The sequence below is a fragment of the Dunckerocampus dactyliophorus genome, chromosome 13, assembly GCF_027744805.1.
Source record: "Dunckerocampus dactyliophorus isolate RoL2022-P2 chromosome 13, RoL_Ddac_1.1, whole genome shotgun sequence".
In the NCBI taxonomy this organism is placed as follows: Eukaryota; Metazoa; Chordata; class Actinopteri; order Syngnathiformes; family Syngnathidae; genus Dunckerocampus; species Dunckerocampus dactyliophorus.
This window is the reverse complement of record NC_072831.1, coordinates 30176040-30190071: the sequence shown is the minus strand read 5'-3', so window position 1 is coordinate 30190071 and position 14032 is coordinate 30176040. Positions and strand designations below refer to the sequence as shown.

Sequence of the window (14032 nt, the reverse complement as noted above, 5' to 3'; positions counted from 1 at the left end):
ACGTGGCTGTTTTTTCTTTTTTTTCCAAATTAATGTACTGATGGCAATAAAACGCCCGAGCGCAATGATTGGTATAACCAGCCCACGTGATTAATTCCCTGCGTGATGACGTAATAGCGGGGCGCCCCAAAGTAGTTCCATCGTAAAACTCAGCACAGCGGCGAAAGACCGAGCAGAAGAACGAGCGACATTTAGTGCCCGAGAAATATTTTTTGGGGCCGCGGAAAACACCCCTCAAATTTGTGCGTGGAGTATTTTTGTTTACGGAGCTGATATAAATTAAAACCAGCCGGACAGCGCACACAGAATCCCTCAACTCTGGGTAAGAAGCTAGCGGCGAGCTAACAGGTGAAGCATGCTAGCTAGTTCTAGCCATGTTGTTCTTTTGTTTGACAAAGTTCTCTCACTTGATTTAATAGACTTCATATGTTGAAGTATCCTGCCATATAATCACCCAGTAGCTTTACAGGCTAAGTTGGCACTGCGTCTGTTAACAATGGAGTTATTAACCGCATTGTTTGTTGTTTAGTCCTCATATTATTTTACTGCTTTTATCGTCAGAACATAAACAGCAGCTCTCCTGTGCAGCGCCGGATTTGCATGCAGTGTTGTGTTTGTGTCACGCTGAAACTTTCATCCAGCTTTTGTTATCCCGGAAATCCCCTAGACACAAGTGCTTGTGTTGTGCAATGATCCCGCGGTGTGTAGGGGGCTTGTTTTGAGGCTGATTGCTCTCCAAGCGGTCACCAAAATGTACATTCAAAAGCCCAACGGGGTCCGTCTGTAAGAAGCGAACAAGTGACGTTTCCGTGTAACCAAAGAGCAGGGTTGTGAAATGTTACTCCACCACCATCACATTTAGTAAACACTCCCAGGCAGTGTGTGTTTATGGAACACAGGAGCAATAATATGTTGACCCTGGGATGTATTAATGACAGCATGTGATTTTAAGAGGCTTAACAAACACATGGTGAATACTATCTGATAGGCGCTCTAACTTGGACAAAGTGACTTGATTGCACATGGATGATGATGGAAGACTCTCAGTCCAGTACTTGTGAGTATAATTTGGTCTGATTGATCCAAATCAATTTAAAGTCCCATGTGCCGGAGGTACCCCACTAGTCATTGATGCTGGGATTTAGACTTTTGGAAATGGGCCCTACTGGGAAACTGCAAATTTTTGTTCAATTTTATTTTCTCCAAAATAATATATTGTGGTCTCTTGCTCCACCTCTGCTCTATCGAAACCAAATCACTTCCATAATACAGTGGTACTGCCCCGTCTTCACTTCTCCTCTGCCTTCAGCCACGTGGCACGCACTCGCAGGAAATACACGTCATCGACTATCATTTATACCCGTATATAAAAACCATCACCCAATCCTACAAACTTTTAACTGTGTCACAAAACAAAAACAATGCAGGTGCATTTTTTAATTGTCCCACAAATTGAGGCTAAACGATATTGTCAACATTTTTGGAGAGCAAATAAGCCACTAATGTTATAATATAGAATAAATAATAATATGTGGTAATAATGCAATATTTCCTTTAAGGTGTCTGCTTTCACTGTTGTAAAGGTGTGGAATTGCCATTTGTGACACGTATTCTCTCATATGCAATTCGTACTCTCAACATTTGCAGAATTTCTTGAAATGCTGGCTTTTCAACTGTATTAAAGAGCATTATTTCTAGTGGAACATATTTGGAATTTAGACCTATAAGTCTAGGAACTACAGTATTTTTCCATTTGTTTGGTTCAATAAAGATTCAAGATTCAAGAGAGTTTTATTGTCATGTGCATGGTAAAACAGCAGTTTATACCATGCAATGAAAATCTTATTCTGTTCATTCTCCCAAGAAAAGAAAGAAAACACAAGAAAGAATAAGAATAAGAACATAAGAAACATAAACATATATACCAATAAATTAAGCAACAACAAAAAGAAGAGACATTAATACAAATAAATATACAAATAAATAAATAAATAAAGTGCTATGAGTGTGTGCGTGTGTTGCGTGCGGCGTGTGTGAGTGCTTCGTTGAGAAGCCTGATGGCCTGTGGGTAAAAGCTGTTTGCCAGCCTTGTGGTCCTGGACTTCAAATTCCTGTAGCGTCTGCCTGACGGTAGGAGTGTGAATAATGAGTGTTGTGGATGTGTGCTGTCCTTGATGAGGTTGTGTGTTCTTCGTAGGACTCTAGTTTTATAAATGTCTTGCAGTGATGGGAGGGCTGCCCCAACAATGTTCTGTGAGGTCTTGATCACCCGCTGGAGTGCCTTCCTATCACGTGTTGTACAGTTACCGTACCAAACAGTGATGGAGGCGGTAAGGACACTTTCCATAGTGCATCTGTAGAAGCAACTCAGGATTGTGGTGGACATGCCAAATTTCCTCAGTCTTCTCAGGAAGTACAGTCTCCTTTGGGACTTCTTCAGAATTTGTTGGGTGATGTGAGACCTGGTGAGGTCCTCGCTGATGTGTGTGCCAAACATTAAGGGTGCAACAATACACAAAATTCACAGTTTGGTTCGATACGTTTGTGTTACGGTTTGATGTTTTTGATACAAGAAATAAATTACCTTGCCTATTTTAATTTGGATTTGATTGAAATTGCCAACATGTTTCACATTTTCAGCATGGTGTGAATGTGGGAGGCGGAGCTCAGTGGCTCTGTGCTTGACAGTGCAACCCAAGCAAGAGTAGTCGATCGCAGATAAACCGAGCTTTCAGGGCAGAGCGCCATCAGAAGTTGATCAAATGGATATGAAAGTGTGTATTGTTCGATGGGGGTCACGGCTGGGTACATGTGTGTATGGAACACTTGGATACGATACACATATTGTTACACCCCTAATAAACATGCTTTAGGCGGTTAAACCAAGTTAAGTGTTTGTATTAGTCAACATTTTTAGACTTTACTGCACATAAATATTGGCCTCCCTAACTACTAATAATCGGTACTGGTTGATCTCTAATTATTTCTTTTGACTGACTTTTTGAACACACACACTTTTGCGCTGCGTTGTTTGTATTTACGTGGTCAACCAAACGTCTCTGTGAGTGTTGACGGTCGGGACAAAGACTCTGCATCTTGGTGTGTGGTTCTTTTCCCAGATGGGAAAACTGGGGTTTGAGGTGGGAAGGTTTGTTTGCATTTATTAATTGATGATTAATATGTGATGAGTGATTTTCAATTTTAAGTTATCATCACCAGACAGTTTTTTTACCGAACGAGAAATCTTCTCAGGTTTCGTGACACCGCTAGTGTTTATGATTCACTGATAGCTTTTTTCGCCAAGCCTTGAGCTGTCGCACTTTGTTAGGCGGCCCTTGAGTGCACCATAGTTGCGTGTGGCAAAGGAAATGTCAAACTTGTTTCTCCAACACTGACGCAGCTTCATAAATCCATCTGTTCAAGGATAATCAAACATTAGCGATGAGCACCTATACATTTTATACTGCAACGTGTGTTTAACAAGCATGTCAGGCATATTTAGTAGATGCTGTATACCACTAACAACAGTGTAACATGAAGGAGTGAGACAGGGGCGGGACATAAACTTTATGCAAGCAACACTAGCATAGATGTGTGATGCTAAAGTGCTAACATTACACTCGCATTTTAACATCATGCTAGGTTAGCCTAGTCACTGAGGAAAAAGAAATGAAACTTTAGAGCGTGTACATCTGTAGCTGAGCGACAGATAGTTGGCACAGCTTTATTTTAAGATGTGTAGCAAAGCCCGCTTCTTTTACAGGCATATACACGGGGTGGGCTGGTCTAACAAGGGGTGGGTCTGTGGTGGTATCATGTCCTTCACGGAGCGTCTTTTCCATTTGAAGTGGAACAGAGAAGCGCGGGAGATGATGGATATTCATCACGTTTGGTGCCACAACATCACTGAAAAGTCACTAATGTGTGATCCTGCTGGAAAAGTGCGGTGAAAAAAAGGATTTTCTTTTTCTTTCAGGGTTGTCCCCTTTTCCCTGCCAGCCGGGGAAAGAACAGTCCCGTTGAAATGGAGACGCTGCACCCCCACTGCCTTAAATGCATCAACAGGAGATGCATGGCGAGACCAGAGGCGGGCCTTTCCTGTGACCTGATTGGCTGCCCGCTGGTGTGTGGCGCCGTCTTCCATGCCTGCAAGCTCCCGGAGCACCGCCTGCTTTGCCCGTATGAGCGCCTGCCGTGCCTCAACAGCGGCTTCGGCTGCCCCTTCAGCGTGGCCAGGATCAAGATGGCACAGCACCTGGAGACGTGCCCCGCCAGCATCGTGTGCTGCACCATGGAGTGGAACCGCTGGCCCGTCAGCTATGCCGACCGCAAGTCCTACGAGAACCTGAGCAAAGACTTTGACGAGGTGGAGCAGCTGGACATGGCGCTGGCCCTGCAGGACCAGAGGATGCTCCTGGAGTCCCTCAAGGTCACCACCACCGTGTCCAAGAACAGCGACAAGGAGGCAGACGACAAGATGGCCACAATGCCGAGCGAGACGGCCAACGGGTCGGTGGAGATGGAGGAGGAGCCTTACGGTGACTTGTACCGGGCCTCGGTGGAGACGAGTCGAAGCTTAGTGGCGGCCTTGGACATTCTCGCTAACTCTAAGGACGTTGACGTCCTTGTGGGCAATTTGAACGGAGACAGAGCTGATGGGGAGAATGGCGGCTGTCACGCTGATGATGTCACAGCCGGGGGAAAGAATGTGGACATGCGAGACAGTGACTCTGATTCAGAGTGTGAGCTGGGGGCGGTGGGCGGGGTGGACTGCGCGGTGGGCACGGACGGAGATGAGGATGTCCTCACCTGGCCGGAGGAGGAGGACTTTGTGGAGATCTTCTTTGACGAGAAGGAGGATGTCATTGAAGACCCAGTGGAGGACTCCCGCCCGGTGTGGCCGGAGGTGCCTCAGAATTACATGCCTGTGGTTGCGCTGGAGCCCGAAGCCCAACCGCTGTCCCGGCCCGTGCCCTTCTTGCTGTCGGACAACGTGAGGAACAACTTTTTGCACCAGCTGCCCACCGAGCTCAGGTATCGCTGCCTGGAGCGCAAGCTGCAGAGCGTGGAGGTGCTCCGTGGCATCAGCATGTTCACCTTCAACGGCCGCCGGGCTCTGCTGTCGGACCCGTACTTGTTCAGAGCCAAGATGGAGGACAAGGCGGTGGACACGTCCGACCTGGAGGTTGCCGACGACCCCATGGGCCTGCACGGCATCGACCTCATCACCGCCGCCTTGCTCTTCTGCCTGGGCGACTCCCCGGGGGGGCGCGGCATCTCCGACAGCAGGTTTGTGGATGGGTACCACATCGACTTTGGCACGCAGACCTTCTCCTACCCCTCGGCCATCCTGGCCACCAACACTATGGTGGGGGACATCGCATCGGCGTCGGCGTGCGACCACGCCAGTCCGCAGCTGTCCAACCCCAGCCCCTTCCACACGCTCCGGCTGGACCTGGTGCTGGAATGTGTGGCCCGCTACCAAACCAAGCAGCGCTGCATGTTCACCTTCGTGTGCGGCCAGCTGTTTCGACGCGATGAGTTTTCCTCTCATTTCAAGAACGTCCACGGGGACATCCACGCCGGGCTCAACGGCTGGATGGAGCAACGCTGCCCTCTAGCCTACTACGGCTGCACCTACTCCCAAAGACGCTTCTGCCCGTCCGTGCAAGGCTTTCGGATCATCCACGACAGGCACCTGGGCTCTTTTGGGGTTCAGCCGGGTCTGCCCCTAAAAAGCGGCGACAAGCTGCCGAGGAGCGCCCGCCGCTTAGGAGCTCATTGCGACCAGTTCAGCAGCCTCCCGTTTGAGGTGCTGCAGCACGTGGCTAGTTTCCTGGACAGCTTCAGCCTGTGTCAGCTCTCCAGGGTGTCCCGCACTATGAGGGACGTCTGTGCCAGCCTGCTGCAGATGCGAGGCATGGTGGTCCTGCTGTGGGAGAAGAAACGGCGGGAAGATGGGTCACCGTCATGGCAGATCACGGACAAGGTATGTTTTCTGTGCTAAAGGTGTTGGTCCACATTTGTCGTAACATTTTGCAATGGTGACACATGAAATAGATCTTTAACTATTCCAGGAACTTTTCATTGTCTTCTTCATTTTAGATCTTTCTTTAAATACAACGTCAAATAAATATATAAATGATGACTGAAAACATTTAAAAAAATAAGAATTTAAAATATACAGTTAACTACATGTACTGTATGTATGTATGTGGAAACAATAATTGAAGATATGAATATTGAAAGAATAAAGAATGGAAAAAAAGTGAATTATTTACACAAGAATATGAATGTATGTGGAAATATTTTTATCACATAAAAAACAATCCAATATAAAATAAGCAAGCATAACTATGCCTGTGATTAGGCCTGTCACCATAATTGACAATTGTGCTACATATTATCGTTGATATTTGATATTATCGGCTACATGAGACATTTTTTCATGAATTATTGTCATGAGAGGTGTAATTTACATTTGAACCAGTAGTTGGTACTCAAGTATCGTGTACGGTGTAGCTGTGTCAGACATTAGCTTACACTGAATTTGCCTGTGTGTCTGTTTTTGCAACGTAGCCAGCGACAGTGAGTGAGCGCGCACCATTTTGCACTGTTTTGTTTATTATTTGTGACCGCCGTGCCTTTTTTTTTAAACAGGTGTGGCGCTTCAGCACTGCGTTCGGCACGGTCAACGAGTGGAAGTTTGCCAACATCACCAGCATGGCCGACCACCTGAAGACGTGCAAGTTCAACACGGTGGCGCGGCGCGAGGAGGCTATCCCGCTACCCTGCATGTGCTTCACCCGGGAGCTCACCAAGGAGGGCAGGTGTTTACGCTCGGTCCTCAAGCCCGTGGCCTAAGTGATGCTCCACGCTATGATAAGAAGAAGAATAACAATAATGTGTTATGCTACAGTGTTTACAGAAATACCACCTGATATTCTTCGAAGCGATGCTGCAACCCGACCGGTTGAACCAAACCACTGTTGTGTACATAATCACTGATGAGTATTTTTTCTACTCCAGAAAGTAGTACTGGGCTATGGTGCTGACAATACGCTCCTGAACGACATCTTCAGACCGCAAGGGGAATGAAGAGACCAGTGGAACCCGCTAAAGACAGTCCCGTAAGGTTAGCGCATATAGTATGGTATGAAAATATGTACAAAAACTCACAGGTACATGTGCAAGCAGTCGCTAGCTTAGGGTTACTGGCAGCCAGTAACCCTAGGGGGGTGTCGACTGAAAACGGGTTCCACTGTGTTGAAGTGTTTGCGCTGGTGGATTGTGAAGTGGAGCATCAAAGTGCAAAACGATAGGCACAAATAGACGCCAGGAAGTGCAAGTCCATTTCAGCTTCAGACAGGCATAGGGTTAGTTTAAGATGACACACCACACTCATCGCCTCTTTCTGTCTTTACGTCTCAATTAGAGATGTCCCGATCCACATTGTTTGCCTTCTGATTTGATTTCCTTATTTTATAGTCTTGCCGATACGGTAACGATATTTTTTTTTTCTTTTTCCTTCCATCCATTTTCTGTGCCGCTTCTCCTCATTAGGGTCACGGGGGTATGCTGGAGCCTATCCCAGCTGACTTCGGCTGACAGGCGGGGTACACCCTGGACTGGTGTCCAGCCAATGGCAGGGCACATATAGAGAAACACTCACATTCATACCTATGGACCATTTAGAGTCTCCAAAGAAGCTAACATGCATGTTTTTGGAATGTGGGAGGAAACCGGAGTACCCAGAAAACCCACACACACACGGGGAGAACATGCAAACTCCACACAGAAATGCCCAACGGAGAATCCAACCCAGATGTTCCAGGTCTCCTGACTGTGAGGCCAACATGCACCGGAACCCTAACCCTTTTTTTTATCATAATCTTTTGCTCCAAACATGCATGCGTGGAATTGAATCTGCTTATAAAAATAGCTCATCAAAGCATTCAAAATGATACAAGCAAGGTATTGCTGAATGTACTTTTTGATTCCACAACATGACCAACAATATTGTTTGGCTTTTGGAACAAACCTCTGTGAATCAGCTCCCTAATCCAATAAAAGAGCCAATTGGAAAAAATGGGCGTGCAAAATACTTTTAGGGTAGGCCTTATCATTTGACACGATTATAGATCCATTTGTGTATACTATATGACTTTTTTTTTTTTATTTTTATTTTTTTTTTTTTACAAGCTGTCTTTAGCATAATAGTAATTTATTGACGGTCCCTCGTTTAACCAACCAGCAGTTCCAGCAGCACTTCCCATGTGAGCAGGGGCGGAGCCAGCAATGTTTGATTGGGGTGGCCAAGGTGAGGCCATCATTCATATGGGGGTGGCACGAAGTTGATACCTGAAATGTCTACATGGCCGGTGGGGTGGCCACCCCCAAAAATGTGATGGGCTTGTCCACGTAGACTTCACTATCACCCGTTTCATTTGGGTCAAGGTTTGGCCTTCACAGACAAGCCCGTCGGGTCCACGTCTTACAGATGCTGACTTTTTTTGTCCCATAACCCTCTGGAGGATTTGAGACCTTTCAAAAGATGCCCTGTTGCATTTCTGTGTGGAGTTTGCATGTTCTCCCCATGTGTGTGTGGGTTTTCTGGGTACTCCAGTTTCCTCCCACATTCCAAAAACATGCATGTTAGCTTCATTGGAGACTAAATTGCCCATAGGTATGAATGTGATTGTGTTTTTTTTTGTTTATAGCTGTCCTGTGATTGGCTGGTGACCAGTCCAGGGTGTACCCCGCGCCTAACCCCAAAACGTCTGGGAGAGACTGCATTATGAGGAGGACGAGTGCTGTAGATGGGGGACAGATGGATGTCTAACTGCAGGGTAGCCAAAGGGCGGCCAGGGGGCTACTTGCAGCACACGGCTGTTTTTAAAAAATGTATTTTATTGGCCTGGTGCACATTTTACAAATAAATGTCATTTTTATAAGAATGAAATCAAAATATGAAGTGAAAAAAGGTATCCAATGTGAAAAAAGTCATAGTTTCACAATGTTGGCAGGAAAAATAATCTCATTTTAGTAGCATAAAGACGACATATTCAAGAAAAAAGTTGTAGTATGAGAACCAGAAGAAAAAATGAAAAGGTTTCAAATACTATTACAGGAGTAAACAGCAGAAATCAGCCATCATCATGTGAGCATAAAGTCCAAATATTAAGAGTCATCATTTCTCAACATTTTGAGGAAAAATAATGTGATTTTAGTCGTATAAAGTTGAAATATTCCAGGACAAAGACAAAAGGTGGTAATATGACAACTAAAACAAAAAAAGAAAAAAAATGAAAATGTTACATCATGAGTAAACCACAGCAAACATTTAAAAATCAGCAGTTGTTTTTCAAGAATCAAGTCAGAATATGAAGAGAAATAAGTTCTCATCCAATGAGAATACAGTAAAGTTGTCATGTTACAGTATTATGAGGAAAAATGCCATTCTAGTAGCAAAGTTGAAATACGATTAATTTTTAATATTCTAATGATAGGATTACAATATTATCATGAAAAATAGTATCTTATATTATAAGAAAAATACTTACGGTAATATGAGAAACAAACAAAGAATGAACAAGTTACAATATGACTGGGCTAAAGTTGAAATATTTTGGGAATGAAGTCACAGAGCTGTCCTATCTAGTCCGACTGGTGTGTGTCCTACCGAGTCGCGAACCTGAACCGTCCAGTTGCGATGGCTTGAATGCCCTGACAATCCATGGACATGATTCACAGCAGCAGATGAAAATGTACTGGAAGAAAGCTAAAATATTTGGAAAATGATAAGACGAGCAACAGCAGAAAAGCTTTACGAGAAGAAAGTCAAAATATGAAGAAGCTTGACGTTGTCATTTTGTAGTAAGCGTTGACAGGAACTACATGGTTTTTTGGAAAATGTGTTTGTGGAAGAAGTTGTCCTGTTATGAGAATAAAGCCCAAACATAACGGGAATAAAGTCAATTGCGAGGAAAAAAGGGAAAGATGGAAATCGTCGGGAAATATTACAAAAATAACAGCGGAAATGGGAAAAAAAACATGTCATTTTAGGAGATGAAAATCCAAATATTAAGAGAAAAAAGCGACAATATTACAAGAATAATGGTAATAATAATAATATGGGGGGCTATAATGTTTTGGTAGCAATTCCCTTACGTGACAAAGCTGACATGTTTTTTTATCTTGAACTCTATGGAGCTTCTTAGCATATCGTTACAAAATATCAAAGTGGCAAAGTTTCATCCTTTCATTTTTCACTCCAGTATGTGGCCCCCGCTGGAACCCCCGCCTTACTGTGTCCAGCCTGGGCAGTGAGCAGACCTGCCAACATGTACACATCCACGCGTCGCTGCTTTTAGGGTTGACCGCCGTACGCTACACCGGCACCCCCCACTTATCAAACGACTTGAGGGCTGGCAAAGCGGCCGTGCTCGTGCGCTTCAGTGACCTCGCTCAAGACCGAAAGCCCTTTTGCCTTTGCCATCGAAGAGAAAATGACACACGAGACAAACGTCGACATTTGAAGGATTGAAATGCACGTTTCATTAAGTATTTTGCCCCATCTTTTTACTTTTTGGTGCTCTACTTAAGATTGGGTTGCAGTCTGCCAACGTCTTTAGAGCGGAGGTGTCCAAAGGTCTTCCCAGCGAGGGCCTCAGAGTGAAAAATGAAAGGGTGCTACCACGTCCGTATGCAGTATTTCACCTCAGCTAGGTCATATACTGCAGTCAGTGCGCCTTTTAGTTTACTACCAACTTCACTCTTGGCTCTTTTTTACCCTCCCCATTCTTGCTGTTTTTAAATTTATTTTACATTTCCCTTCTCAAATACTCTCCCGTAAATGTTCTTCTGGTAATATTCTTGAACTTCTTTCCCGGCCTACTGTGCTTTCCCAAAACGGCAACGTTGTTTTCTTGTCATAAAATGAGGTATTCATATTTCATCTGTAGTTCGGTCACCGTCGAAGCACCGCCTGTTTTAGTAGCACCTCATGCACATTTTTAGGTGGCTTCATTCGTATAGAATTGCTTTTAGTTTTTGCTTTCTGGTAAAATTGCAACTTTTTTCTAGTTAGAATACAACTTTTTTCTTTGAATATTTTGACTTTATTCTTGTACAATTACAGCTTGTTTTTTTCCCCCATCGTTTCTGCTTCTATTTTTTTTTCCAACAATTTCATCTTTCTTCTTGTAAATGTTCTTTATTCCCGTATTTGAACTTGAGTCCAGTAAAATAACCTTCATTCTTAGTTTTGTTTCTCATATGATGTCTTTTCAGCATGTAATATTATATTTCACTTATTATTATTATTATTAATAGTAATATATATTATACATTTTCCCCCCAAAAGTATTGTTTTGTTTTTTTAGTCATATTACGACTTCAAAGAAATCTTTCTTTAATATTTCAACTGTATGCTACTAAAATTAATTTATTTTTAAAATTCTGACTTTGTTGTTACCTTTGTTAATATTTTGACTTTGCTAAAAAATAAATAGAAATAAAAAAAAGGCCCCCCTGGGATTGCACTTTGGACACCCACCTGCTTTCCAATTTGTTCAGGAGCGGACACTGTTTCTTGTGCGCCACCCGCAGGTCGTTTATAGCAAATGTTTCTACTGAGAAAACAACGTAGCAGGTGAAGAATGAATGAATCCATCCGAGCGTTCAAAGCTGAAGAAGAAGCGAGCGTCAGAGAACAACCTGCGGGCCGGGTCGTCTGGCGGCCGTCGGAAGAACCTCGCCAGCCATACTTGACTTGACTACGGGTAGCGCGAGCGGCGGTCTGAGCAGGAGGGGCGCTGCGGCAGGCCGACGGAGAAGGTGGAAGTGTTGCTGTGTTCCTACCGACATGCTTTGGTGGTGTTCTCTTTCTCTAGTCATGGCGTGATCTCCACTCGTGGGTGAAACGTTTTTATTTGCCATCTTTTTATCCTGGCAAGTGTTTTGTTGTTGTTTTTTTACAGTTAGCGGTACTCGGAAAGCCGTCTTTCCAAGTGATTTGCACATGAAGCATGTACTGTCAAATGTGGTGACGATTCCGCATGAGTTTGCTGACTTTAGTTCCTCGTAGCGTCGACTTCTCAGGCATGGTGCGTTCAGGGAGCACATCTTCATGTGATGTGAACAACTGGCAAACCAGAGGGTGGCTTTCATGTGCTGGTTGTCCAGCAGGTTCATGCACTCCTCCATCACCTCACTTGTGTTCTATGATTGTTTTGTGCTTTCACCACCATTTGCCAGCTTCATTTGTTTGACCTTTGAAGCATTTTCATAATAATAATAAAAAAGAGGCTCCTCTTTTTTGTCGCACTTTTGTACAAAAACACATGTAGTCATGCTTATATACTACCGTTACACCATACACGCCGCTCACGAGACGAGATGAGATTTTAACATTAGCATGGGGGATAGGTTCCCAAAATAGCCCGCAATAAGTGAACTCTGCAAAGTAGCCTACTTTGTTTCCAGTAATTCTATATGTTTTAAGGCTGTAAAAGCCCTCACCATACACTTGATCCACTTCTCTCAGACAGACATCAACATTTCTCTCTTGTTTAAACACTCCAAGTTCACAAGTTCACATTTTGTATCCTTGTTAAAACATATTGCTCCTGTCGTTGTGTTTTCCTCACACTGCTAGCTTCAGGCTCGGCCTGTAGCAGCGTTCATACGCTGAAAACCCCCACTAAAATTGCACTACAAATGAAGCAGTGAAGTGAACCGCGATGGAGCGAGGGAACACTACTTTTAAGACAACCACAGTGACACAATATAGGATAGAAGTGGACAAACACTTTTTTTTATTATTTAACTGAGTCTGAAAACAACGCAGGTAGATTTTGAAGTGTTTGATAACTTTGCATGCATGACCTAAGCAAGATGCTTTGAACACTTCCACAAATTGAAACAAAAAAGTCAATAAAATAATGATGGCAGTTGTAGCTCCTGCTAATCATTTATGTTGATGTGTGCTTACGAAAAGACATGCTAAATTAACACAGAGTATGAGGGACTCATTGAAATAAAAATCTGACATTTCAAAAATAAAGTCATAAAATTACGAGGAGAAAGTTGTAAATTACATACAGGAAAAAGGTCGTAAGTTACGACAAAGTCATAAATTTCCAAGAAAAAAAAATCATAAATTTACGAGAATACAGTCATAAATTTACAAGAAAAAAATCGGAAATGTACGGGAATAAAGTTGTAAATTAAAAGAATAAAGTCATAAATTTACCAAAAAAAAGTTGTAAATGTACGGGAATAAAGTGGTAAAGTACGTGTGAGAGGGAAAATAGAGCATAGCTCTTCGCAGGGGTGTCAAACTGGTGCCATGGAGGGCCGAGACACTGCAGGTTTTCTTTCCAGCCAGTCACTAAAGCAGGTGATTTTAATGATCAACACCTTCAGTTTGAGGGAAGGAGCTCATCAATTAAATCAGCTGCTGAAGAAACTGCTTGGAGAAAAAACCTGCAGCGTCTCGGCCCTCCAGGGCACCAGTTTGACACGTGCTCTTCAGGAAGGAAGGAAACGTTCCACTTGCTTCAGGCAAGCTTTTATTTACAATGTGGCAGCAAAACAGCAGTTGAGCATTTAGATTAGCATGTCTAGCTAGCCCTTCTCACTTCCAGCTTCCTTACCCCGGCCCCTCCACATGTCAAGGCCAAAGGTCACATAAGTCCCCCTTTTCATAGCTGTCCCAGGCAATGCCTGTAACATCAAGTTACCAGTTTTTTTCTTGTAAATTTACGACTTTATTCTCGAAAGCTCAGATTCTTTTCATACTCCGTCGTAACGGGCATTGCACGAGACAGCTGTGAAAGGGGGGACTTATGTGACCTTTGTCCTTGGGAAATGGATGCCTTTTTTTCTCGTAAAATTTACGACTTATTTTGTTTTCGGCCCTAATGCTCCGTCGTAGTTGTCACACAATTGTTGCTGTTGTAATAGTTGTGTTGCTTATAAAGTCAGGGATTACGTTGCTGGACACAGAAGAGCTTTGAAGGATTAGAAT

At 43.8% G+C, this 14032-nt stretch overlaps 1 protein-coding gene across 2 annotated transcripts; it reads left to right on the top strand.

Moving 5' to 3' along the window:
• The first annotated feature begins 133 nt into the window (after nucleotides 1–133).
• On the top strand, nucleotides 134–8196 carry fbxo30a (F-box protein 30a). Of its 2 annotated transcripts, none has more exons than XM_054797322.1 (3): nucleotides 134–322; nucleotides 3977–5989; nucleotides 6661–8196. In XM_054797322.1, the coding sequence occupies exons 2-3, from the start codon at nucleotides 4025–4027 to the stop codon at nucleotides 6862–6864; spliced, it is 2169 nt and encodes a 722-aa protein (XP_054653297.1). In that variant the 5' UTR covers nucleotides 134–322; nucleotides 3977–4024; the 3' UTR covers nucleotides 6865–8196. The 2 variants fall into 2 exon arrangements, with proteins under 2 accessions (XP_054653297.1, XP_054653298.1); XM_054797323.1 differs by having other exon boundaries at nucleotides 134–348.
• The last annotated feature ends 5836 nt before the right edge of the window (nucleotides 8197–14032 follow it).

What these genes read in the sequence shown, in the direction of transcription:
- fbxo30a (XM_054797322.1), top strand. Translation starts at nt 4,025, where the DNA reads ATGGAGACGCTGCACCCCCACTGCCTTAAATGCATCAACAGGAGATGC. An exon ending in CATGGCAGATCACGGACAAG is followed by an intron (nt 5,990 to 6,660) that starts GTATGTTTTCTG and finishes TTTTTTAAACAG; the next exon opens with GTGTGGCGCTTCAGCACTGC.